The sequence below is a fragment of the Erythrolamprus reginae genome, chromosome 3 (genome assembly GCF_031021105.1).
Source record: "Erythrolamprus reginae isolate rEryReg1 chromosome 3, rEryReg1.hap1, whole genome shotgun sequence".
Classification (NCBI taxonomy): Eukaryota; Metazoa; Chordata; class Lepidosauria; order Squamata; family Dipsadidae; genus Erythrolamprus; species Erythrolamprus reginae.
In genome coordinates, this window is record NC_091952.1 from 12,366,821 (window position 1) to 12,391,628 (window position 24,808).

The 24,808-nt window shown below is 40.3% G+C and overlaps 1 protein-coding gene across 1 annotated transcript in view; it reads right to left on the minus strand.

Moving 5' to 3' along the window:
• Positions 1-24,808, minus strand: part of OSBPL2 (oxysterol binding protein like 2) — an 89,189-nt gene that overhangs the window by 13,219 nt on the left and 51,162 nt on the right. Inside the window, exons 3-12 of the mRNA XM_070744489.1 lie at positions 23,338-23,470; positions 21,496-21,571; positions 18,546-18,680; positions 16,307-16,404; positions 13,801-13,983; positions 11,026-11,133; positions 8,352-8,441; positions 5,018-5,141; positions 3,421-3,540; positions 382-505 (exon numbers count right to left, since the gene is read on the minus strand). Coding sequence (XP_070600590.1) covers positions 382-505; positions 3,421-3,540; positions 5,018-5,141; positions 8,352-8,441; positions 11,026-11,133; positions 13,801-13,983; positions 16,307-16,404; positions 18,546-18,680; positions 21,496-21,571; positions 23,338-23,470 — 1,191 coding nt within the window. The remainder of the gene's footprint in view (positions 1-381; positions 506-3,420; positions 3,541-5,017; positions 5,142-8,351; positions 8,442-11,025; positions 11,134-13,800; positions 13,984-16,306; positions 16,405-18,545; positions 18,681-21,495; positions 21,572-23,337; positions 23,471-24,808) is intronic.

A 24,808-nucleotide genomic window follows, 5' to 3' on the forward strand; every position in this document is an offset into this window, starting at 1 on the left:
TACTTCCGCATCTCTACTTCGCGGAAATTTAATTTTCGTGGGTAGTCTCGGAACGCATCCCCCGCGGAAATCAAGGGAACACTGTAGTGCGATAGCCATAACACCAATTGCATTCAATGCAATTAGGCTCAAGAACAGTTAAAAGAGTCTTCTCCGCTCATAAATGCAATAATTTTCATTACAAAATTACACACTTCATAACAATGTTTTATAAGGGCACTCAACACTTTGGAGGTATTATGATGGATCCTTCAAAAGATCAAACCATCCTCCAAATAGAGAGAAGAGGATAAGATACATGGGCATACGATCTGTAAGAAAAACATAGCTTTACTTAAGGTTTCTAATCTTTGAGAATAATGGCAGTCTGCATACACATACCTAACTCTCCATTTTCCATATGCCTTATGTCTGGTCTTAGCCGACAGTCAGTAGGAGCCAATAAATCTTCCATGCCCTTCTCCAATTCATTGAGAGTGACAGTAAAACTGGTGAAATTGTACATCTGAAGCAGAAACAGATGTTATGAATCAAAGTAAGTCTGTTTCCCACAAAAAGCTATTAATGTTTTATAGTGAATTCCCCAAATCTTATATTAAAGTCAACATTCCAAATGCAATTACAGGTAATCCTTGATTTACGACCACAATTAAGCCCAAATTTTATGTTGTCAATTGAGAAGTTTTACTATCTTTCTTGTCAGATAAGTGAACACAATTGTTAAATTAGTAATAAAGTTGTTAAGTGAATCTAGGTTTCCTTTTGAATTTGCTTGTCAGAAGATCACAAAAAGGGATCACCTGACCTTGGGACACAACAACTTACAAAGAACCCTTTTGGGGTTCCAACTTGGGTTGTTTGCCTTGTTAGGCAGTGCTTTTAACCTATAAGCCATAAATTCTCCTCCCTTATCTGCTGAGCCAGGGGAGGAATTAAATGTTTTTCCGTTGAGTCACCTGGTATACCCAAATATGGGAGTGAACATATACATACCTTCAGCCTTCTGCCGCACGAATCCCAGCGACCGGTTAGGTTCCACAGAGTTGACCTTCTCCGGGTCCCATTGACTAAGCAATGTCGTTTGGCGGGACCCAGGAGAAGAGCCTTCTCTGTGGCAGCCCCGACCCTCTGGAACCAGCTCCCCCCAGATATCAGAGTCGCCCCCACCCTCCTTGCCTTTCGCAAGCTCCTTAAAACCCATCTCTGTCGTCAGGCATGGGGGAATTGAAATTTCCCATCCCCCTAGGCTTATAGAATTTATACATTATATGCTTGTATGTATGAGTGGTTCTTTAAATTGGGGTTTTTTAGATTGTTTTTAATATTAGATTTGTTTACATTGTCTTTTTATATTGTTGTTAACCGCCCCGAGTCTTCGGAGAGGGGCGGCATACAAATCTAATAAATACAAATACAATACAAATACATATCATATTTTTCAGAGCATAGGATGCACTGGACTATAAGATGCACCTTACTTTTGGGGGACAAAATTGGGGACGGGATCTGGCTAGCATCCCTAATCTGTTCAGTTTCAGTACATTATTTTATCCCATGATTAGGGCTGAAAAAATATTTTTCACAAGGACTAGGAATGAAAACAAGCCTGCAAAGACTTAGGGCAGGAAAAATTGCTTTGGAGGGGGTAGGAATAAAAATAAATGCTGCCAGCCAGGAAGATTGTTAGCACCTGTTAGGGCTGAAAAAAACCTTTTTCAGAGTGAGTAGGAATGAAAACAATCCTGCAAAGACTTAGGGCAGGGAAAAACTTTCTTCAGAGGGAGTAAGAAACCCGGAAGATCGTTAATACCTAGTTAGGGCTGGGGAAAAAAGCTTCAAAAAAGCTACATTCGGAATATAAGAATGTATAAATTTTCAGCCACTTTTAGGAAGGAAAAAGTTGTCTTACACTCCAAAAATGTGTGTGTGTGTGTGTGTGTGTGTGTGTGTATACACACACACACACACACATTCAATGGTCATATTGCATTGGGAAAGATTTTTTTTTTTTAAAAAAAATAGAAAATAAATTGTCATAATCACTATACAGAGATGGTATAGAAATGGAGAAAGTCCTCAGACCGATTGGGTATCCCACTAAATGGTAGAGCAGTGTTTCCCAACCTTGGCAACTTGAAGATATTTGGACTTCAATTCCCAGAATTCCCCAGCCAGCATTCGTTGGCTGGGGAATTCTGGGAGTTGAAGTCCAAATATCTTCAAGTTGCCAAGGTTGGGAAACACTGTGGTAGAGTATTTTTATAGTCCTACTGGCACCTATATAACATCTGTAATCAATAATTTAATCTTTCTATGAGGTTTATATTACATCAATGTTAAAACCTGAGAACATTCTTACAACACAGGCATGCCATAGATCAGTATCTTGATTAATTTGATTGAGCATATTAAAATATTTGCAGCAACATTAACTGGGGGCTAAAGGAAGTAATATCCATGTGAATCTGAATTTATTAAAAAAATAAACAAGTATTTGACAATATCTACCAATGATTGATATTATGTCATAGAGTTGCAGATGTTTTAGTTTAATTGGATGCCGAAAAGGCCCTGGATATTGGGGTTTTATTTCTGCAATTTGGAGTCACCATGGGTGAGTTGGATGGCCAGATAAATTGTCTTAATAAATAAAAATATTGTGCTAACTGAATTTACAAAATGTTTTCTAAGAAGATTTTGGATTGCACCATCTTTGTTTATGGATTATAATCTGGTAGCCCTCTAAATGTCTAGAGTTATTACAAATACATTTCTCAACCTACTGCAACATGGCATTTAATAAAGATAATCCCTTGTCTCCCTCAATCTTTAATTTGGTTTACTCTGCTGCACCAGCTTTAATAAAGATGTAGTGGCACTCAACACTGCATATAAATTGTTTTAATATGCCAGTGTTATTATGGCAGTCCTTGATAACAATGTAATTGTATGTTCAAACTATGCAGCAATAGTTTGCATTCTGATTATATTAAGAATTGCAGTAAATTTAATTTATTGCCCTTGGGATTTACGCTATTTATATATTTGGAAGGAAAGGTTGAATCACTGAAAAATCCTGAAAGACTATATTAGAGACAAATTGTCATGGACAACACGTATCTCTGTGACCCTGACATGATGGTACAAAATAAAAATTCCATACACTACTATGGAAGAGATTCGGATTAATATAAATTCCATCTCAGTTGTTTTTTTTTAAAAAACCTCATGGCTATTAAGCAATTTTACAGCATCAGAATTAACACATTTTCAAGCATTTTACATCTTGTAACCTTTATTCACTGAACTCTTTTAATATTCTAAAAGGAAATATATAAAGGCTTTTTTTCTAATCCAGTAATGTGCTTTCAATCAAGTACATAATACATAAATCTACTTCCAATGTTCAGAGCTGCTCACCTGTGATGAATTTGATGGCCTTGAGCTTATCCTCCAAAGTAGCTTACTGCCAGGTATAACTTGCACAGTTTCTTGAACCTCTGGCATATCATCAGCTTCATCATTTTCAGGTTCATCTCTCTTAAAATGAAATGATTACACATATTCAATCAAAAGAGCACCAAGGAACTTCAGACCTACTTTCAAACCACAGATGGCTTTCCATTTAGGCATAACATTTCTTGGTTCCTTAAACCAAATGTTCTGGAGACCTTAAACAGCAAGCTATGATTTAAGACAGAGAATTTCCAAACTTGGAAACTTTAAAACTTGTCGGCTTCAACTCCCAGAATTCCTCAGTCAGCCATGCTGGCTGGGAAATTCTGGGTATTGAAGTCCACAAGTTGCTACGTTTGGAGGCCTCCGATTTAAGGGCTCCTAAATCTTTGTCTGACATTATCCAATTTGGATACCCTTGGGGGAGGATTTAAAAATCACAAAGCAAATTTAGAAAAGGAAATGGGAAGAAGAATGGAGAAAGACAAGAGCACCCAAGTTCATTTATAGGGTAATGAAAATCCCTACTCACAGTCACTCATGTTCTACCTGTCTTCAGTTTTGCAATGTGCTCTATTTGGGGCTGCCCTTGAAGAGCATCTGGAAGCTTTAGTTGGTGCAAAATCCAGCAGCGTTAAGATTTTGTGCAGACTCCAGTGTGCACATGTATCACTTCTATTGGGGGAGCTGCATTGGTTGCCGATTCGCTTCCAGGTGCAATTCAAGATGCTGGTTATCACCTTTAAAGCATTTCATAGCTTGGAACAGGTTATCTGATGGTACGACTCTTGCCAGTCACATCTACCCGACCCATCAAAGCAATGAGGCAGGGAATCTTGTGGATCCCATCTCCAAGGAAGGTATACCTCCGTGGTAGATCCCTCTCTCTGGAACATCATTCCCCCAGATCAGAATGGCCCCAATTAAATGGCTTGTTATTTATTTTGTCAAGTACATATGGATAGTATACAAAGATATAACAATGTTTATATACATCATACTAGTAAGAAAGAAACATTAGGACAAGGGACGGTAGGCACTCCCCTTACTGACCTCTTAGGAGTCGGGTGAGGTCAACAGTGGATAGTTTAAGTGTAAAGTTTTGGGAATTAGGTGATGATAATACAGAGTCAGGTAGTGAGTTCCATGCATTAACTACTCGGTTACTAAAGTCGTATTCCCTGCAGTGGAGTTTGGAGCGATTTACTTTAAGTTTGTATCTGTTGTGTGCTCATGTGTTGTTGTTGTTATGTTATGTTGTTATGTTATTAATTTATTTGATTTTTTAAATTAGTTTTATGTAGAATGGGTACAGTCACTGAAGATTTCTTAATGATCAGCACAACACAACCGTAATTTTGGTTTCAATTACAGTTATAATTCAAGGACTAACTGTAATCCCCAAGTTAACTGGATAAAGCCTTGGGATAATCCCAGAATTTTAAAAAATAGGTGATGGTATCCTTATCATAATTTAAGTAATAATCACCTCATTTGCACTGTATCATAGAGAACAAGTCTCTTAAAAAGATGTGCAAGCTCGCACTACTATAAAACTTACTGGCTTTGGTTTCTTCTGATCGCCACCTTTCTTCTCGTTCTTCTTGTAGTTTTCATAAGAATAAGGATCAACGCACCACAAACATTCAGTCCATTTCCCATAGATCACTGACAGCTTCTTCTTACTGTTTTTAAAATACATTTTAGTTTACTCAGATTCTGCGTTACAGCCTACTTAAAATCTGATAGAATCTAATTCAGCCCTAACAGCACAAACGAAATACAATTCTTAACATGGGTTGATAATGGACAATTATGGGATTAATGAACAATTATGAGATTAGACTTTATAATATGGAGGATTTATCACTCTAACTAGCTACCAACTCTATAATGTTATTTTTCTTTCCCTCATCAAATGACCTGGAATAGGAGTGGCCAAAAAACCCTAAGGTGATATGAAATCTATGGAGAGAGGCGGCATACAAATCCAATAAATAAATAAATAAATGAAAGATATAATTATCTGCATTTGCTGAAAAGAACAAAACCTCAAAATGCAGAAACACAACTTATAGTAGCTTTCAACATACTCTCATCTTAAGTTCACACCTTCTACATTTTAGATCTTTAGCAAAATTACAGTTACTTATAAATGTTCTATGAGAAAAATAGCCAGTTTGTTTCTAAAACAATAGAAATTAAATTAGGTGAGGAAAAATTAGTTACGGGGGCATCTTGGTAAGTCAATTGCTTTAAAACATATCAAATTTGGTAATCAACACATTTTGAGGTTAACAAAAATTGTCCCGGTACCCATTGTTTGCACAAGCTAGAATTGGTCGGTGTTTGGCTGCCTTGTGATTCACTACATTATTCCTTATGGGAAAAATGTGCTTGATACTGATTGTTTTTGGCAGTCATCATACCTCCTAGAACCAATTAATGATAAGTACTGAAGTACCATTGTATAAGAAAATGAGAATGAAATGACTGGGTTGACAAATTTTAAGATAATTTATAACCAGTGGAGTCTTCAGAGAGGGGCGGCATACAAATCTAATAAACTATAAACTATAACAGCCTGCCCGCGGAGGTTGTGAGCTGCCCAACTCTGGACACTTTCAAGAGGAGACTGGACTGCCGTTTGGCTAGGGTGCTATAGGGTTTCCTGCTCAGGCTGGGGGTTGGACTTGATTACCTACATGGTCCCTTTCAACTCTAACAATCCAACCAACCAACCAACCAACCAACCAACCAACAAACAAAGAAACAAAATTTTCTTCATATTCCAGACTGTAAGAACTGATAATAAAATTCACTGTTGAGTTTCTAATCTTTTTAAATTAGGGGCAGAAGTAGTCCTCAACATACGACCACAATGAAGCCCGCAAAATTCCCATTGCTAAGCCAGACAGTTGGCTAAGAGAGTTTTGCCCCATTTTACAACCTTGCCATAGCTGCTAAGCAAATCACTACAGTAGTTACACCTATGACTGTATGACTGTAACTTGTTGCTTGTATTCTTAAGGGTTTTAATTAATATAGGTTGTTTCTCATTGCTTATTTGACCCCATGACAATCATTATGTGTTGTACCCAGTGGTGGGCTACGAGCCGGAATGCTAAATTGCGCTCGCTGTCGCGGCTTGCGATTTTGCTGCTGCACCTGTGGAGGTAGCAAAATTGCGCGTCTCCTCGTGAAATTTTGCTGCATGTGTAGAAGCAAAATATTGTGGGATGCACACCTGCACCTGCAGCAGAAGCAAAGCTGTGCGCACAGCGCACTGGTAGCAGCGGAATTGAGAATCCACCCCGATAACGGCACAGCCAGTTAAAGTTCCTGTGGTTTTCACTTAATTAAAAGAGCAAAGGTTCCCCCCTCCCAGTGTCACTGGTCACATTGTCCAATGAAACTGCTCGGTCACTCCTGTCCTCCTTCCACAGCCACCTGTTTAGATGACCTTGGTTCCCACAGGAAATCTTTTTGCTTTGACTGTTAGCAGGCCTATCTATCACCCACTTCCTTCTCCCTCTCAGTGCACCCTCCTTATCCATACCAATAGCAACCCAATACCGCCCGTTATGATGTATCCAATAAACATCTTCTTTGAGGAATTTACCTGCCTCAGAGTTCTGCTATTGATGAGTGCGTTACCCGAAAAGTTGACAAGTTGGATGACAAGCTTGCCCCCATCCCCAAACACCAAAGGGGAAAAAATTTCTCCATTTCAGTCCCTTTTGGAAAGTGCTTTTTCCCCATTAATTCTGCAGAGTCTTCGTGGCACACAGTATGAAAAATCCCAAACTCTAAAATGGTACAGGTAGCCCTCAACTTATGGCTGGACCTTCCTTCTGGGATACTCAGGGCCCAGATTCAAAGGTCCAACAGTCACGTGACTGAACTTTAATCACTCAGCACTGCAGCCTCATTTACGGCTCTTGGAACTGTTCCACGGTCATGTGACCATATATTTACAACAGCTTTGCTGAAGTCTTATGGCACCGATGTCCAGTTTTTGGCAAAACTGGGCCGTAGCAAACAATGGGTTCACTTAGTGACTGAAGCATTCCCTTAACAACCATGGTGTTTGTGTACTGGCCACCCCAAGAAAGACTGTAATTTCACACCAGTCACATGACTGACTTGTTTTACTACCTGTCATGACTTATAACATTAACGGGCAGGCTTCTTTACAGTCGTATGTCAAGGACTACCTATAATGAAACTCGGTTATTGGAGAAATGTGAAAGACTTCGTACACCATCTTGGCCCTACTGTTTCGTCACAAATTGGTACAGGTTTTTGTATGTTTCTTTTCTCTAGAACAAATGTGAAAGTCTTTTTCATATGGGAAGACGGTGTGTAACCACTTAGGTCCATTCACACCTGTTTTGGAGGGGGTTGGACTAGATCTGCGGCACGAATCCCAGCGACCAGTTAGGTCCCACAGAGTGGGTCTTCTCCGGGTCCCATCAACTAAACAATGCCGCTTGGCGGGACCCAGGGGAAGAGCCTTCTCTGTGGCGGCCCCGGCCCTCTGGAACCAACTCCCCCCAGAGATTAGAATTGCCCCCACCCTCCTTGCCTTTCGTAAGCTACTTAAAACCCACCTCTGCCGCCAGGCATGGGGGAATTAAGATTCCTTTTCCCCCTAGGTCTTTACAATTGTATGCTTGGTATGTTTGCATGTAATGTTTGGTTTTTTATATTAAGGAGCTTTTAATTCGCTTTTAGTATTGGATTATTATTGTACACTGTTTATGATTGCTGTTAGCCGCCCCGGGTTTTCAGAGAGGGACGGCATATAAATCCAATAAATAAAAAAATAAAAAAATAATATCTCCAAGGTCCCTTCCAGCCCTACGATTCTATGATTCTGATAGATTACTTACTTTTTGTCTTGAATGTAGCCCTCTATTCTATGAAGCTCTTTACCGAACAGTCCACATGGTTTAAAGTTAAGAATACATTTATCTCCAGTACTATAAAAGGAAAAGAAAACAGGTTACATAGTGCTAAGATTTCAAGGCAAAATAAAAGCTTCTCCCCATTCAGCATCTGCATCATATTGATTTTTTATTTAGTTTTATTTGTATCCCGCCTTTACTGTTGTTACAAATAAACTCCAGGCAGCAAACATATTGAACCCAGTTTCCTCCTATTTTCTCTATAATAACCACCCTGTGAGACGGATTTGGGCTGAGAGAGAGCATCTAGCTCAGGGTTCTGCAACCTGCGGATCTGGAGCCGTATGTGGCTCTTTCATCCCTCTGCTGCAGCTCCATCGCTCAAAATATGTGTCACAACCGCCAATGTGCGACACCCGCCAGCACGTGATTTATCAAGCTATTCGGCCCATCTTTTTTTCTCTCTTGGAGTTCAAAATGTTTTTGTTGCACGCAGAAATAAAATGTGATTTCTCTGTAGAAAGTCAATGATTTCATAAAAGCAACATACTATAGTTTTTTTCTACATAGCATAAAGGTAAAAAAAAAAGATGTATGGAGCATTATCTTCATTTTAGACATCAAAAGGTTTTTGTGGCTCCTGGTGTTTTCTTTTCTGTTGGAAACGGGTCGAAATGGCTCTTTGAGTGTTTACGGTTGGCGACCTCTGCATTACATCAAATTGGATCTCTCTCTGTCTAATTGTTTCATAATGTTGCTATGTCACTGTGCTTTTAATTATTGTAACCACTCATGGGCAATTTTATTGTTGTTTGGGAGAGTGGGCCAGCTCTTTTGGGGAACTGGGGGGGGGGGGGAGAGAGTAGAGACCTGAGTCCTTCGGGATTGGGTGGCATAGAAGTTGAATAAATAAGACAAAAATAGACCAGCAGCTAAGTATAGCTTATACCTAGATGTACAATGTTCCCTCGCTTTTCGCGGAGGATGCGTTCCGAGACCGCCCGCGAAAGTCGAATTTCCACGAAGTAGAGATGCGGAAGTAAATACACTATTTTTGGCTATGAACAGTATCACAAGCCTTCCCTTAACACTTTAAACCCCTAAATTGCAATTTTCCATTCCCTTAGCACCATTCAGATTATTACCATGTTTATTTATTAAAGTTTATTTAAAAAATATTTATTAAAGGTAGACCAAAGTTTTGCAATGACATATGACGTCATCAGGTGGGAAAAACCGTGGTATAGGGAAAAAAACCCGCAAAGTATTTTTTAAGTAATATTTTTTGAAAAACCGTGGTATAGACTTTCCGCGAAGTTCGAACCCGCGAAATATCGAGGGAACGCTGTATTATAATATCTAGATGTATTATCCATCTAAATATAAGGTTATCCTCATACTTAGATTGTATGTTCACTTCATAATGACAAAGGAGAGCAGAATTTAAATTGTCTATGGAGATTCTCAATCACCCAGGTCATGATTGTATCAAAGATGCTTTTCAAGAGGCAACTGGACTTCCTTGTTTTTCTTTGAAGACGTTTCGCTTCTCATCCAAGAATGATTGAGAAGCGAAACGTCTTCAAAGAAAAACAAATGAAGTCTAATTGCCTCTTGAAAAAGCACCTTTGAGACAGAGCTTAAATTGGTTTCTTTGAAGAGATCTTTCAACCAAACTGAATTTAAAAAATAACACTGCAGCGTGCACTAGAAGTACTTTTCATTGTATTATTGTTTGCATCAAACTCCTAAACAATTTATTGAAGTTGAGAAGCTTTAGAATTTCTATAGGAGAAACCTCTCCAGAAGGAACATTTCAGGAAAACTCAAGCAGTAGCAGAGATTTCTCACATGTTCTGCCCCAGGGTTAGAAAAAATGTGACATTTCTTTAAGGCAGGCTCATCTCTTCCCACACAAACAGAAGAGAGATGTTAGACATCCACACAAACCAATCGTTACATCCTTGTATCTCAAATTGCTTCTGACAAGAGGCAAACCAGATAGGCAACGATGGTTACACCTTCAAGTGGTATATATACACAGTTATTCAAAAAGAATGAACAGATTTCATGATGTATTGCTTCAGTTCTCAAGCATTGTAATGTAATGAGTCAATGACCATTTGAAAGAGGTTTTCAAAGGGGTCAGCCATTCAAAACTTAGATAAGTTTTGAATGGGTGACACAGGGACGATGTTTATTTACATTTGGAATGCCGCAATGATGGATTGATCAGAAGGGGGCCCAAGACCTTGCTCTTTGTTCCTGGCCTGTGAGATCTCCAGACCTAACTATATGTGATTTTTTCTTGTGGAGATATGTAAAAGATCATATTTATGTTCCACCACTACCCACTAATCTCAATGACCTTAAGCATCGAATAACAACAGTGGATTCTGATACGATGATACACGCCTGGGAGGAATTCTCTTATCACATTGATGCTGCCCATGCTGCAGGTGGTGGCCACATAGAACACTTGTAAGACAGGAAATAGAAGTTGATTGTGAGTAGAATAATTGTGACTTGGCTGGAGTTTTGTATTACTTTTCTCTTTAATAAAATGTTGCGTTATGAAAACAGTTCATTCTTCCTGAATAACCCTGTATTACATTTGGCAAGTATTAGAAAACACAGAGTGATATAAATGAAAATTTACCGGTGATTTATAATTTCTAATGTTCCATACTGTTCTATCCAGAGCTTGCCAATAATTACATTATGTACACAACAGGTAGGATTAGTCCAAGTGTAAGCTTCACGGTGTCTGTAAGTGAAGGAGAAAAGGATGATCAGATGCTTGGAAAATAAATTGAAAAGGAGGGGAGTATTTGAAACAACTGACATCTATCTACTCCAATTCATCATTTAATGTACACTTGCTTTTCGCACTGTATGCTTGAGCCCGGAGTGTGTATGATGGGCATGAAAAGGGTGCTAGAGAGAATATAAAAGGTAAATAAACAGATTTGTTTTTATTTTTCCTGATGACACTGCAAAAGAGATTGAAAACATGGTTACAGGTTATAGTCCTCAAACTTATAGTCATACCATTAGTGATCATTCAAAGTTACAAGAGACAGACAAGAGGAACGGGAAGCACTGGAGCAATACTAGCTGGGAAAATAGAAAGAAAATAGAAGCTCTAACTAGCTTCGTGAAAACCCAACCGAACAAACTGCTCTCGGGGGGTTGTCTTTGGACCGGAACCATCCTGAAGGGACGGCAAATAAGAAGAGGTGTTTTGGACGACCGTGGGGGAGCAAGGCAAGTTTGGTGGCGGGTCAGAAACAAGCTCTTCAAACCGACAGTGAAGGTGGCGGCCATCCTTCAATGAGTGCTCTGGAGCTGAGGCAACAAGACTAAGATTTTGAGCAGGAGCGGTTTTTGGATAAAGTGTTGGAACCCGGAGAGAGACTGCCCAATTTATGAGTAAAGAAAATTTTAAATTTGGATTCTAAACAATTTAAAAAGATTAAAGAAGCAGCTACTGAAGATTCAGAATACAGGAAGAGAAAAGTGGGATTGAAGTAGGCAAAGCCCAAAGTTTCTGTGGATTAGAAACGGAAGTAAAGAAGTTTTAAAAGAATAAAAGAGAAGATCTTGAGAATAAAAAAAATGTTTTTATCTTCTTGAATGGATTTTTTAAAAATTTATATTCTTGACAAGTAAGTGAATAATAGACAGTACAGGGATTTGAGTCATCTGCAGGAGGAAGCAAGTGCAAGATACAGAAAAGCACAGATAAAGACTGACCTTGACTAAGATAAATTGATTTGTGAAAATTTTTAAAAAGTGTCTGGTTGCTTTCATTGTCTGATTTAGGCTTTCTTTGGCTGTGGAAGATATACAATTTTTGAATTGAACTAAAATTGGGACTGGAAACTGAAATTGAAAAGAGGGAGTTAAATAATTGTAGCATAATATAAAAGTAGAAAAATTGATAAATTGAAATTGAGAGTTTGGGATGTTTGAATAATTTTTGGGGATGTTAAAAACTGCACATTTAAAGGTATTGTAGAGCCAGAAAAACTGTTGAAACATATAGAACAGGAAATAAGTAAAAAAGACCACATTTGGAATACTGTGTTCAGTTCTGGGGACCTCACCTACAAAAAGATATTGACAAAATTGAACGGGTCCAAAGACGGGCTACAAGAATGGTGGAAGCTCTTAAGCATAAAACGTATCAGGAAAGACTTCATGAACTCAATCTGTATAGTCTGGAGGACAGAAGGAAAAGGGGGGACATGATCGAAACATTTAAATATGTTAAAGGGTTAAATAAGGTCCAGGAGGGAAGTGTTTTTAATAGGAAAGTGAACACAAGAACAAGGGGACACAATCTGAAGTTAGTTGGGGGAAAGATCAAAAGCAACATGAGGAAATATTATTTTACTGAAAGATCCTTGGAACAAACTTCCAGCAGACGTGGTTGGTAAATCCACAGGAACTGAATTTAAACATGCCTGGGATAAACATATATCCATCCTAAGATAAAACACAGGAAATAGTATAAGGGCAGACTAGATGGACCATGAGGTCTTTTTCTGCCGTCAGTCTTCTATGTTTCTATGTCTGCAAGTGAGAAGCAAGAAGTTAAGAATGAGCAAAAAGAATATGAAAATAAAAAGCAAGGATTGGTAAAAGAGAATACAAATGAGAAACAAGAAACTAATAAGGAGGAAAAAGAAGACAGAAATAAAATTCATTTAGACAATGCCACTGACATTTATAGTGGTACAGAAAGAGTAAAGAGGAAAAAGGGGAAATGCATCCCAAAAGAGAAACAGCTAAAAGGGAAACGGGGAAACAAGAAGCTAAAAAGCATAATTCTGGTGAAGGTTATACAAACAATCCATCGAAAGGTGATAGTTGTCCCAAAGGTGCTTTTTCAAGAGGCAATTGGATGTTTCTTCTGCTCTGAAGCTTCTTGGATGAGAAGCGAAACGTCTTCAAAAAAACCCCAAAAACCCAGAACTCCCAATTGCATCTTGAAAAAGCTCCTTTGGGTTCCCTAAAAATATCATGCAAAGCCACAAAGCAGGTATATTTATTACTATGTGGCTCTCACCACGTCTTACTGCAATAATTAGATTTCGTTTTAAACAGACTGGCATTTAACAGCCAAAAATAAACTAATTACTACATATAAACAAATAGCAGCTATATAAAGCATCATTCATCAATGGGATGCAGCGCACTGATAATGGGATCTCATTTAGGAAGGACGCATCTGCAGGAGAACCACGAAGCTCACTATAATTAGTGTTAAGTGTGCTCAATACTACCTATATTTTGGGTATCTGAGTTACAGAAACTTAAGGCCTTGTTTGCAAACACCATCCAGAAAGAGATCAACAAATGAAAATTCCTTGGCAGAGATAGCTATTAAAATGAAATACCCCAGACAGGAAAGAAGAGTTATACTTACTTTATCAGCTCCAATGTTATGGTTCCCCGGGGTTCTGCTTCTACGCTCTTCCCCCAAAACTTCAACTTAGGATAAATTGAGCCATGAAAAATGAAGTCCTGGTTTAAGCCTTCAGAGTAAAAAGCGCTGACAGGTGGATGATGACTGACCTGTTCAGAAATTAACCTAAAACCTAAATCCTCCCTAGAAATTTAAAAAAAAAAGTGATCATCAGTATAAATCACTACAGTGGTACCTCTACCTAAGAACACCTTTACTTACGAACTTGTGTTCACGATTTTTTTGCCTCTTCTCAAGAAGCATTTTCCACTTACAAACCCGAGCCTCCGAAACTGTAACCAGAAAAGCGGGGAGAAGCCTCCGTGGGGCCTCTCTAGGAATATCATGGGAGGAAACAGGGCCAGAAAAGGCAGGGAGAAGCCTCTCTGGGGCTTCTCTAGGAATCTCCTGGGAGGAAACAGGGCTGGAAAAGACAGGGAGAAGCCTCCTGGGAGATTCCCCAATCGCACGCACTATTTACTTTTACATTGATTCCTATGGGAAAAATTGCTTCTTCTTACAAACTTTTCTACTTAAGAACCTGGTCACGGAACGAATTAAGTTTGTAAGTAGAGGTACCACTGTATATTGAAAAGAAAAGCTTCTAATTATCACTGAGGTCAAACATTTGTCTATCACTTATAACAGCTTCCTTATCTTCTTGTTTCATTCCTATATTGCCAATATCAATTACCGGCTTTGCTGCATTGATGATGTTACCTAGTTTGGTAATGAAATGACTGCAAGAAAACAACCAAGCTCAGAGAGCATAATGGACCCCACAGTTCAAACTTGAGTTACAAATATTGGAATAGTAGAAATATTAAGAGCACTCATTTGCACTGGGCAACTTCAATGCTCAAAAAACAGAACAAGACTTTATGAAAGGCCACTTGTTATACCAGTCAAAACTTGGAGATGGGCTACTCAAGAGGGGATCACCTAAGAGCAGGCAACTTTAAGTCTTATGGACCAACTCCCAAAGTTTCTCAGCCAGCAAAGCTGGAGACCCCTGCACTAGAGAATACTTCCAGACGTCCCTGGTTTTCATCCTTTGTAGGTCATTTCCCTTTCGCTTCTTCAGGTTCAAAACGTTTCTATTCCTAACCTGGTCTGCCATAAAAGCAGCAGACTGAAATTTACACAATATTTACCTATCATGCTATGGCCGAGGTTGACTCAGCCTTCCATTCATCAAAGGTCGATAAAATGAAGACCCAGATTGCTGGGGGCAATATGCTTACTCTCTATAAACCACTCAGTCTCTAGAGCAGTGGTTCTCAACCTTTCTAATGTCGCGACCCCTTAATACAGTTCCTCATGTTGTGATGTTTGTTTATGTTTATGTTTATTTAGATTTGTATGCCGCCCCTCTCCGCAGACCCCAACCATAAGTCTACTGCCAATTCTCCCAACAGAGCTTTAAGCTGATTGGCAGGAAGTTCAGAGGGATGCTTCCAGTTGTAAACGCCTGATTGGTTGAATTGTAAAAATATGTTTCAAGGTGCCAGAATAGAAGCTTTAGCTTTAGACTTCAGAGGACAATCAGAACTGCAGAAAAAGCAATTGCTGCCAACCTGCCTTCCATTGAGGACCTGTATACTGCACGAGTCAAAAAGAGGGTGGGGAAAATATTTACTGACCCCTCACATCCTGGACACAAACTGTTTCAACTCCTACCCTCAAAACGTCGCTACAGAGCACTGCACACCAAGACAACTAGACACAAGAACAGTTTTTTTCCGAACGCCATCACTCTACTAAACAAATAATTCCCTCAACACTGTCAGACTTTCTACTAAATCTGCACTTCTATTCTACTAGTTTTTCTTATCATTCCTATCACCCATTTCCTCCCATGTTAACTGTATGATTGTAACTTGTTGCTTATATCCTAAGATTTTTTATTAATATTGCTTCTTCATTGCTTATTTGACCCCTATGACAATCACTAAGTGTCGTACCACATAATTCTTGACAAATGTATATCTTATTTTATGTACGCTGAGAGCATATGCACCAAGACAAATTCCTTGCATGTCCAATCACACTTGGCCAATAAAAAATTCTATTCTATTCTATTCTATTCTTAACACCATGGGAAATTTTTCTTTTCCCATTGTCTTAGGCGACCCCTGTGAAATGGTTGCTTGACCCCCAAAGGGGTCCCGACCCCCAGGTTGAGAACCATTACTTTAGAGAGAGATGTAAAGCACTGTGAAGCGGTATATATGTCTAAATGCTACTGCTATTGCCATTCCAGCTAGAAATTCTACAAGGGATGACTTCGAAAGATCTGGAAAGCATATTGTTATGTAAGATTAGCCTTTGCCATTTTGAAACAGGCATGCATCTGGCTATTGTTTTAAATATTTATATTCACAGGAAGTATTATTTTGGGCCAGGAGCAGAGGACGGATGTGGCACATTGAAAAAAAAAAAAGTCAAATTAAGACTGTAACCTCACCTGATTAATTCATAGGTTTCTCCAAGAAGAGGGTTGAATGGTTTGCCTGTTCTCTCCCATTGAGAGGCAACAGCGGATACCGCGAAAGCAGCAACAGCCTGCAAGATGCATTATGGATAAGAATTTCTCCCACAGAAGAGAAAATGACAACACATTGCATTCTTAATTAGTAATGTAACAACATCATTAAACATTATTGTTAATTTCCAAATGCTCCTATCCAGTTTCCCCAAAGTATTGGGAGTGACCGGCATCCTGAAAATACTAATAACACTGTGGGCACACTTAGTTCTACATGATAGATTCACTCAGAAAATGATTACTGGGGAAAGAGCTCCTCCATTCATAAAAAGGCTGATTTAGACAGATTCCTATTGCCGCTTCCTCTGGAATAATTCCTCCCTGAATGTTCTCCATTATTCCAACTTATATTTCATCTTTTTCAGCGCATATGAACACACTTCCAAAAAGTAGACCTACAACTATTTTACTGCGTTTTTTTCTTATTATTATAAGGTTCGAACCTCACATCAGACCAACTAACCTCTTGGCCTTAATTTGTTAATTCTAACAGTCTGTTGTTCAAAGCAGATTTTTTCCCCCTAATGCTTCAGAATTCGGTCAGTCTGAAGTCGGAAGTCCCACAGTAGTTTTGCTTGCTCATTTTCGACCACTTTTTCGGGCTTATGATCCCACCAGTTCTTTGCCACTGGGAAATGGTAGTTCCAGCACAAGTTCCAGTGGATCATCTGTGCCACAGCATCATGTCTATGCTTGTAGTCAGTCTGTGCGATCTTTTTGCAGCAGCTGAGTATGTGATCGATTGTTTCATCTGTTTCTTTACAGAGTCTGCACTTTGGATCGTCTGTTGATTTTTCAATTCTGGATTTGACAGCATTTGTTCTAATGGCCTGTTCTTGTGCCGCCAGTATCAGTCCATTATTATTATTATTATTATTATTATTATTATTATTATTATTATTCCCACCCTGCCAGCTCTCATGTTAGTGAGGCCTGCATCGGTTGCGGCCGGGTCGGGCCAGTGTCTCGGACTGAAGAGGAGGTTGCATGTCTTCCCAAGCGACCAAGGCATGCCCAGCTCCAACAAGGATCAGAAGACACTGCAGCAAGAATGAGGCACCAGAAAATCAGGCCCAGATGCTTTTCATCTCCTGCCATCACCCTTACCATTTCAGTCCAAGCAAAGAATGACAGGGAAGGAAGGGCAACGGGGGCGCCAGCCACTGACGGGACAGAGAGCCGCAGCAGAGGGCGCAAAAAGCCACAAGTGGTTTTGGACCCGCGGGTTGCCGACACCTGCCCTATACCATTTCAGAAAAATGCTTGTCCAATCTCTTTTTTAAATTCCAGTGTTGCAGCATTCGCAATTTCTGGATTTCCACTGATTTAATTGTTCTGTCAGGAAATTTCTTCTAAATTGCAGTGCATGGTTTGTATTTTCATACATAAGACAGTGTGGCTACCTGGAAATTAAGTTAATTGAATTAAGATATAGAGACCCAGAGCTTCATCCGAGAGGGAGAAATAATCAATCAAGTCTGACAGGGACAGCAAAGGTAACTTTGGGGAACTGAGCAAACCAGCGTGAAAACAAACAAACAATGGACATTTTCTGATTCACGCCACATGGCCTATTGCATTTACAACTATTTATCTTTTAACGTTTTATTGACTGCATTGCAATTTCTTGGTTTCAGTGTTGGGAGATGCCCAAAGGTATTGAGAGTCAGATGGCATACAGGTTTCAACAAACAACAAAGACAATAGCAATCTATAGGTTCCTGTCTGAGTGCTGGGTCAGAGGATTTTAATATCAGTCCAACCAGGAAATGTCTCCTATAGTCCTTGGTATTCTGAGGATCTGCGGCTAGGTGCTTTCTGCAGATAGGGAAACTTCTAATTGCCTCTCCTGGCCTGAACTGAACACCTGCTTTCCATTAGAAGAGGCTTTATAGAGCTCCAAAATACTATACACTGTAATTAAGTCACCACCTAGCCTTCAATCTTGGTTTTGAGCTTTCCAAGACCTAGCTACTCTGAAAACGTATTATATGTGCTCTCTTTCTCCCTTTCTTTCTCCCTCTTCCCTCCCTCCCTCTCCCTCTCTTCTTCCCCACCCCAGTCCCACCTTTACAATATTCTTATTCCATGATACGAAGTATGCAGTGTGAAGGAGAAGGAAGCCACAACATGGCCATAAAAATATGAAATATCTTACCTGCATTCTTTCTAGAGAGTTAGAATAACAGTTTGCTTTATTAATGAGGTATGTGTGCTCCATATATTCTGTTATTCGTTGAAGGAAGCTCAGGGGTTCATTGAAGGCAATGGGCATGGTAATTTTTGACAGCTCCTAAGTAGTGAGAAGGGGGATAAATACAAAACTCTGATTCCACAAGCAAATTTTAAACAACTGTCAATTAATAGCCATCAGCCACAGATATCTGCCTTACAGCTTGCTGATACTTAAATATCAGACAAAATGTAATGTGAAGGGATGTTATTTCAAGTGCCACAATGCATTATGCTGCCAATTTCTTTCAACCTAAGAAGTCTTTGAACAGTTATACTGCTGTTGTGTTGTTTTTACTTCTTAATCTATCCATTCTGCTCAACGTGTGCACCTATCCAATTTATAGACATTGTATTTCAAATATATTATAGCCTGTTTCTCAACCTCAGCAATTTTAAGATGGAATTCAACTCCCAGAATTGCCCAGCCAGCCGTGCAATTCTACAAGCTAAAGTCCAGCCATCTTAGCAATAGCACTTAAGACAGGGGTCGACAAAGTTGTTCAGAATCTAGGAGCCAGCCAAAAAATTTAGGAGCCAGAATTTTTTTTTAAGCAAACTTGGTTTTTTGCCGAGTCTCCACCTGACATCGCTTTCACCCCCTCTGTCTCCTCCTTCCTCTCTCATCTCTTTCCTTCCTCTCCCTCCCTTTCTCTCTTTCCTTTCTCTCCCTTTCTGTCTATCCTTTCTATCTCTCACCCCTTCTCCCTCTTTCATTCCCTTTCTCTCCCTCCCTTTCTCTCTCATTCCTTTCTCTCCCTCTTTCCTTCCTATCTCTCTTTCTTTTTCTCCCTCCTTCATATCTTCTTTCTCTCCCCCTTCCTCCCTCTTTCCTTTCTCCCCCTCCCTTTCTCTTCCTTTTTCTCTATCCTTTCTACTTCTTACTCTTTCTTTCTCTCCCTCCTTCATTCAATTTTCTCTCCCTCCCTTTCTCTCCCTTTCTCTCTCTTTCCTTTCTCCCCCTCCCTTTCTCTTCCTTTTTCTCTATCCTTTCTACTTCTTACTCTTTCTTTCTCTCCCTCCTTCATTCAATTTTCTCTCCCCCCCTTCCTCCCTCTTTCCTTTCTCCCCCTCCCTTTCTCTTCCTTTTTCTCTATCCTTTCTGCTTCTTACTCTTTCTTTCTCTCCCTCCTTCATTCAATTTTCTCTCCCTCCCTTACTCTCTCTTTCCTTTCTCTCCCTCCCTTGTTCTCCCCTGGGGCTGCCTGTGCCTGCCCTGCACCACCCAACACGGACGGACAGCCCCCGGTCGTCGGTTCGTCGCCCCCCACCCCCCCACGGAGGGAGATCAGGCTGGCGAGGGCGGTAGAACTACGTCACCAGCCACTGGAGGGAGATCGGGCTGGCGGGGGCGGCGAATCCACCTCCCCAGCCGCGCGGAGGGAAATCCGGTAGGCGGGCGGGTGGCCGCGGCTCCCTGCGCGCCCCTGGAAAAGCGTACAGGGAACGGTGCCCGGGGCCGCTTTAGCCGCCCCCCGCTCCCCCCGCCATCTCCCCGCGACTGCCTGTGCCGCTGCAGCCGCGGCCCCCCCCCCCCCGCTCCCACCGCCAGTGCCCTCCCGCCGGGGCCCCAAAGGACACTTGCCGATGACGACAGGGAACCTTCAGCTGGGCGGGCGCTGCCGTGCCGGTGCCTCCGACCTCCCGGTTCCTGCTCGATGCCGCGGTTTCTGGCGCTCTCCTGCTGGGCCCCAAAGAAGGAAGGCGGGAAAAAGGCGCGAAGAATGGAGCTCTCCTTCCTGCCTTCCTTCTTTGGGACCCAGCAGGAGAGCGCCAGAAACCGCGGCATCGGGCAGGAGCGGAGAGGTCAGAGGCACCGCAGCGCCCTGCCCAGGCGGCACACCGGTTGGGAAACGCTGACATACAGTACAGCAGGCAACATTTTCTAGGCGCCACTGGCGACCAGGCGCCTGGGTTTGTCGAACCTTGACTTAAGACTTATATATTGCTTCACAGTGGTTCACATCCCTTTCTAAGGGGTTTACAGAATCAGCATATAGAAACATAGAAACATAGAAGACTGATGGCAGAAAAAGACCTCATGGTCCATCTAATCTGCCCTTATACTATTTCCTGTATTTTATCTTACAATGGATATATGTTTATCCCAGGCATGTTTAAATTCAGTTACTGTGGATTTACCAACCACGTCTGCTGGAAGTTTGTTCCAAGGATCTACTACTCTTTCAGTGAAATAATATTTTCTCACGTTGCTTTTGATCTTTCCCCCAACTAACTTTAGATTGTGTCCCCTTGTTCTTGTGTTCACTTTCCTATTAAAAACACTTCCCTCCTGAATCTTATTTAACCCTTTAACATATTTAAATGTTTCGATCATGTCCCCCCCTTTTCCTTCTGTCCTCCAGACTATACAGATTGAGTTCATGAAGTCTTTCCTGATACGTTTTATGCTTAAGACCTTCCACCGTTTTTGTAGCCCGTCTTTGGACCCGTTCAATTTTGTCAATATCTTTTTGTAGGTGAGGTCTCCAGAACTGAACACCGTATTCCAAATGTGGTCTCAACAGCACTCTATATAAGGGGATCACATATTGTGCCCAACCATCTGGCTCCTCATTTTACCAACTTCAGAAGGAGGAAGGCCCACTCAACTTTGAGCTGCTGAGAATCGAACTCCTGGCAATTAGCAGAATTAGCCTGCAATACTGCATTCCAACCACTGTGCCAGGGTTCCTAAAGTTGATGAGGCTGAAAAGCACTGTAATAGATGTTCAGTCAGCCATCAGGAAACAAGGGAACCTTATTTACCTTCTGTATGTATTCACCGGTATTTACATTACTCCATCCATCTGATTTATTTCCACACTATATTTAACAGACTAAGCAAACTATACTAGTAGACCATAGCAACTTACCAATCCAATACATTTTTTTAAGATACTCCAGATACTGAAATCACTCCTAGTAAACATTGGGGCAGGTAAAGATGTTCTGCAGGAAGAATAATCGACATATTAATACTAGAGTCCTCTACCTTTCCATAAAATATTACTCTGCAAAGGTCAATATAAAAGGCTGTTCTCCGGATTTCTTCAATTCTACAGTTGAACAGTTTTAAAGTGACAGGTACAAACATAATAACCACCTGTTGTGATATTTTCAGTAATTCTTACTAAGACTCTTCTAACACTTTTGGCTTTATCTTTGCAATATTGTAAATGTATATGAGCATTATCCTGACTCGAAGAAAATGGCATGTGCAAATGTATGTGCACTTTTAAACACAATGATAGCAATTTCTAAAATTAGAAAATGTACTTATTATTTAGTACAAACTCTATTGAGAACAATGACATTTGTCTCCCAAGAAAAGGGTAAGGTTTTTTTTTAACACAAAGTAAATCTTAAACAATAAGGTAAAATCACCTAATGAACTTAACTAGTTTTCTATTAGTTCACTTTTTAAATGAAAACTAAATGGGAGCAAATCTAACAGGACTCTTCCAACAAAGTCCAAATAGAACTTCAGCTTTAAAATTAAACATTCTTTTAGATCAATGTTTTTCAACCTTGATTGGACTCCAACTCCCAGAATCCCTTAGGTAACATAGTTGGCTGGAGAATTCTGAGAGTTGGAGTCAATCTTCTTACAGTTGCCAAAGTTGACAAACACTGTTTTAGATCATTCTGGAATAAAAAAAACCCTCACACAACTAAGTAATTAAAATCAATACTTTTATTCATTTAATCCAACGGTCCCCAAACATTTGGAACTTTAAAACTTGTGGACTTCAATCCTAGAATTCTCCAGCCACAAGTCTTAAAGTTACCAAGATTGACGAACTCTGATTTAATCCAACTAAAGTTGAAGGACTTACATTTTACCTCAGTACTCGACTGCTTCAAAACTTGTTGAATTCGCTATTCGACATATTTTGAAGCAGGAATGTTCTCCTGGCACTCATCTTTCCCCTAGTAGTTGACGTGTAAGGAAGAACTTGCTGGTGTCAGCTACCTTGACACTCACTATTTCTTGACCGAAATATCGGGTTACACAGTAAGTCTCGTTATTTTTTAGGTAGTGGTCGGTTTTAGAATTTGTCACAACTTCCGGAATGAATTACCGTTGTATTTTTTAGTTTGTTTGTGGAATATGATTCTCAAAGTGTAGCATTCCCACTTCCCATTTTTGACGGTGAACTTCAGAATCAACCATTTATTTATTTATTTATTTATTCATTCATTCATTCATTCATTCATTCATTCATTCATTCATTTGATTTTTATGCCGCCCTTCTCCTTAGACTCAGGGCGGCTTACAACATGTTAGCAATAGCACTTTTTTAACAGAGCCAGCCTATTGCCCCCACAATCCGGGTCCTCATTTTACCCACCTCGGAAGGATGGAAGGCTGAGTCAACCTTGAGCCGGTGATGAGATTTGAACCGCTGACCTTCAGATCTACAAGTCAGCTTCAGTGGCCTGCAGTACAGCACTCTACCTGCTGTGCCACCCCGGCTCATTGCTGTTGGAAAACCCTCCAAAACTGCCCACCGTTTCGCTCATTGTAGTTTATATATCAATGTAATATTTTTTATGTATTAAGACAATTAAAAAGCAAAAAAAAGTCCATACACAAGTATGAAGTCTACACACTGCTCATTCTCAAAACATAGTCTCATCTTAGTAAAAATCCCCAAGCAAACCAAGTATTTTACTAATGTGAGGCCTTGGTTGGTCAGTTTCAGCGAATGTACCTGTGTTTCTTGATTCCGTTCTCTTGTACTGGCCCACCGCCATTGTGCTTTCCAGTCCTGTTACTCTGCTGATCATCATCAACTTTGTGAACTGCTTCTGAGAATTCTCCTGAAGAATTATCGGAATCAAAGCCTGTGTAAATAAAGTGGACCATATTGAAGCATATAGTATCACAGGACATCGGATGCTCTCCCGTAAATACAGTAGTAATGGAAAACAGCAAGCACGAAGTACTTCTACACATATGAAGTGAATGTTTAAATATCATAAATTGAATTTTCCGTGCTACTCTATTATGAAGAACCATACATTCCATCCTTTTGTGATTCTTTTTTATTTTTATTCGACTTCTATGCTGCCCAATCCTTGGGTGAGCTGGGATGAAAGAGGGACTGACCCAAAGTCACCCAATCAGCTTTCATGAGTAAAACAGAACTAGAACTCATAGTCCGCTGGCGACTGATCCAAACTCACTCACATGGCTTTCATTCCTAAGGAAGGTCTAGAACAGTGTTTCCCAACCTTGGCCACTTGAAGATATCTGGACTTCAACTCCCAGAATTCTCCAGCCAGCGAATGCTGGCTGGGGAATTCTGGGAGCTGGAGTCCAGATATCTTCAAGTGGTCAAGGTTGGGAAACATTGCTCTAGAAACCAAGAGTCTGCTGATTTCTAAATCAGCACCTTAAATAGGACAGGACAGAACAGGACAGGACATTCTTTATTGGCCAAGTGTCTTTATTTATTTATTGGATTTGTATGCCGCCCCTCTCCGTAGACTTGGGGCGGCTAACAACAATAATAAAAACAGCATGTAAATCCAATACTACAACAACTAAAAACCCCTTATTTTAAAACCAATCATACCTACAAGCAAACATACCATGCATAAATTGTAAAGGCCTAGGGGGAAAGAGTATCTCAGTTCCCCCATGCCTGATGGCAGAGGTGGGTTTTAAGGAGCTTACGAAAGACAAGGAGGGTGGGGGCAATTCTAATCTCTGGGGGGAGTTGGTTCCAGAGGGCCAGCGCCGCCACAGAGAAGGCTCTTCCCCTGGGCCCCGCCAAACAACATTGTTTAGTTGACGTGACCCGGAGAAGGCCCACTCTGTGGGACCTAACTGGTCGCTGGGATTCGTGCAGCAGAAGGCGATCCCTGAGATAATCTGGTCCGGTGCCATGGAGGGCTTTGGTGCAGATGCCCTCAGTGTACATAAAATAAAACATACATTTGCAAAGAATCATGAGGTACGACATTTAATGATTGTCATAGGGTACAAATAAGCAATCAGGAAACAATCAATATAAATATAAATCATAAGGATACAAGCAACACCTTACAGCCATACTGTTGTTAAGTGGGAGGAGATGGGTGATAGGAACAATGAGAAGTACGACACCAAGCTACTTCCTTTACATAAATTGCTTTCTAGGCCAAACAGCTCTGGTCCAGGCAGATGTCCAATTAAGA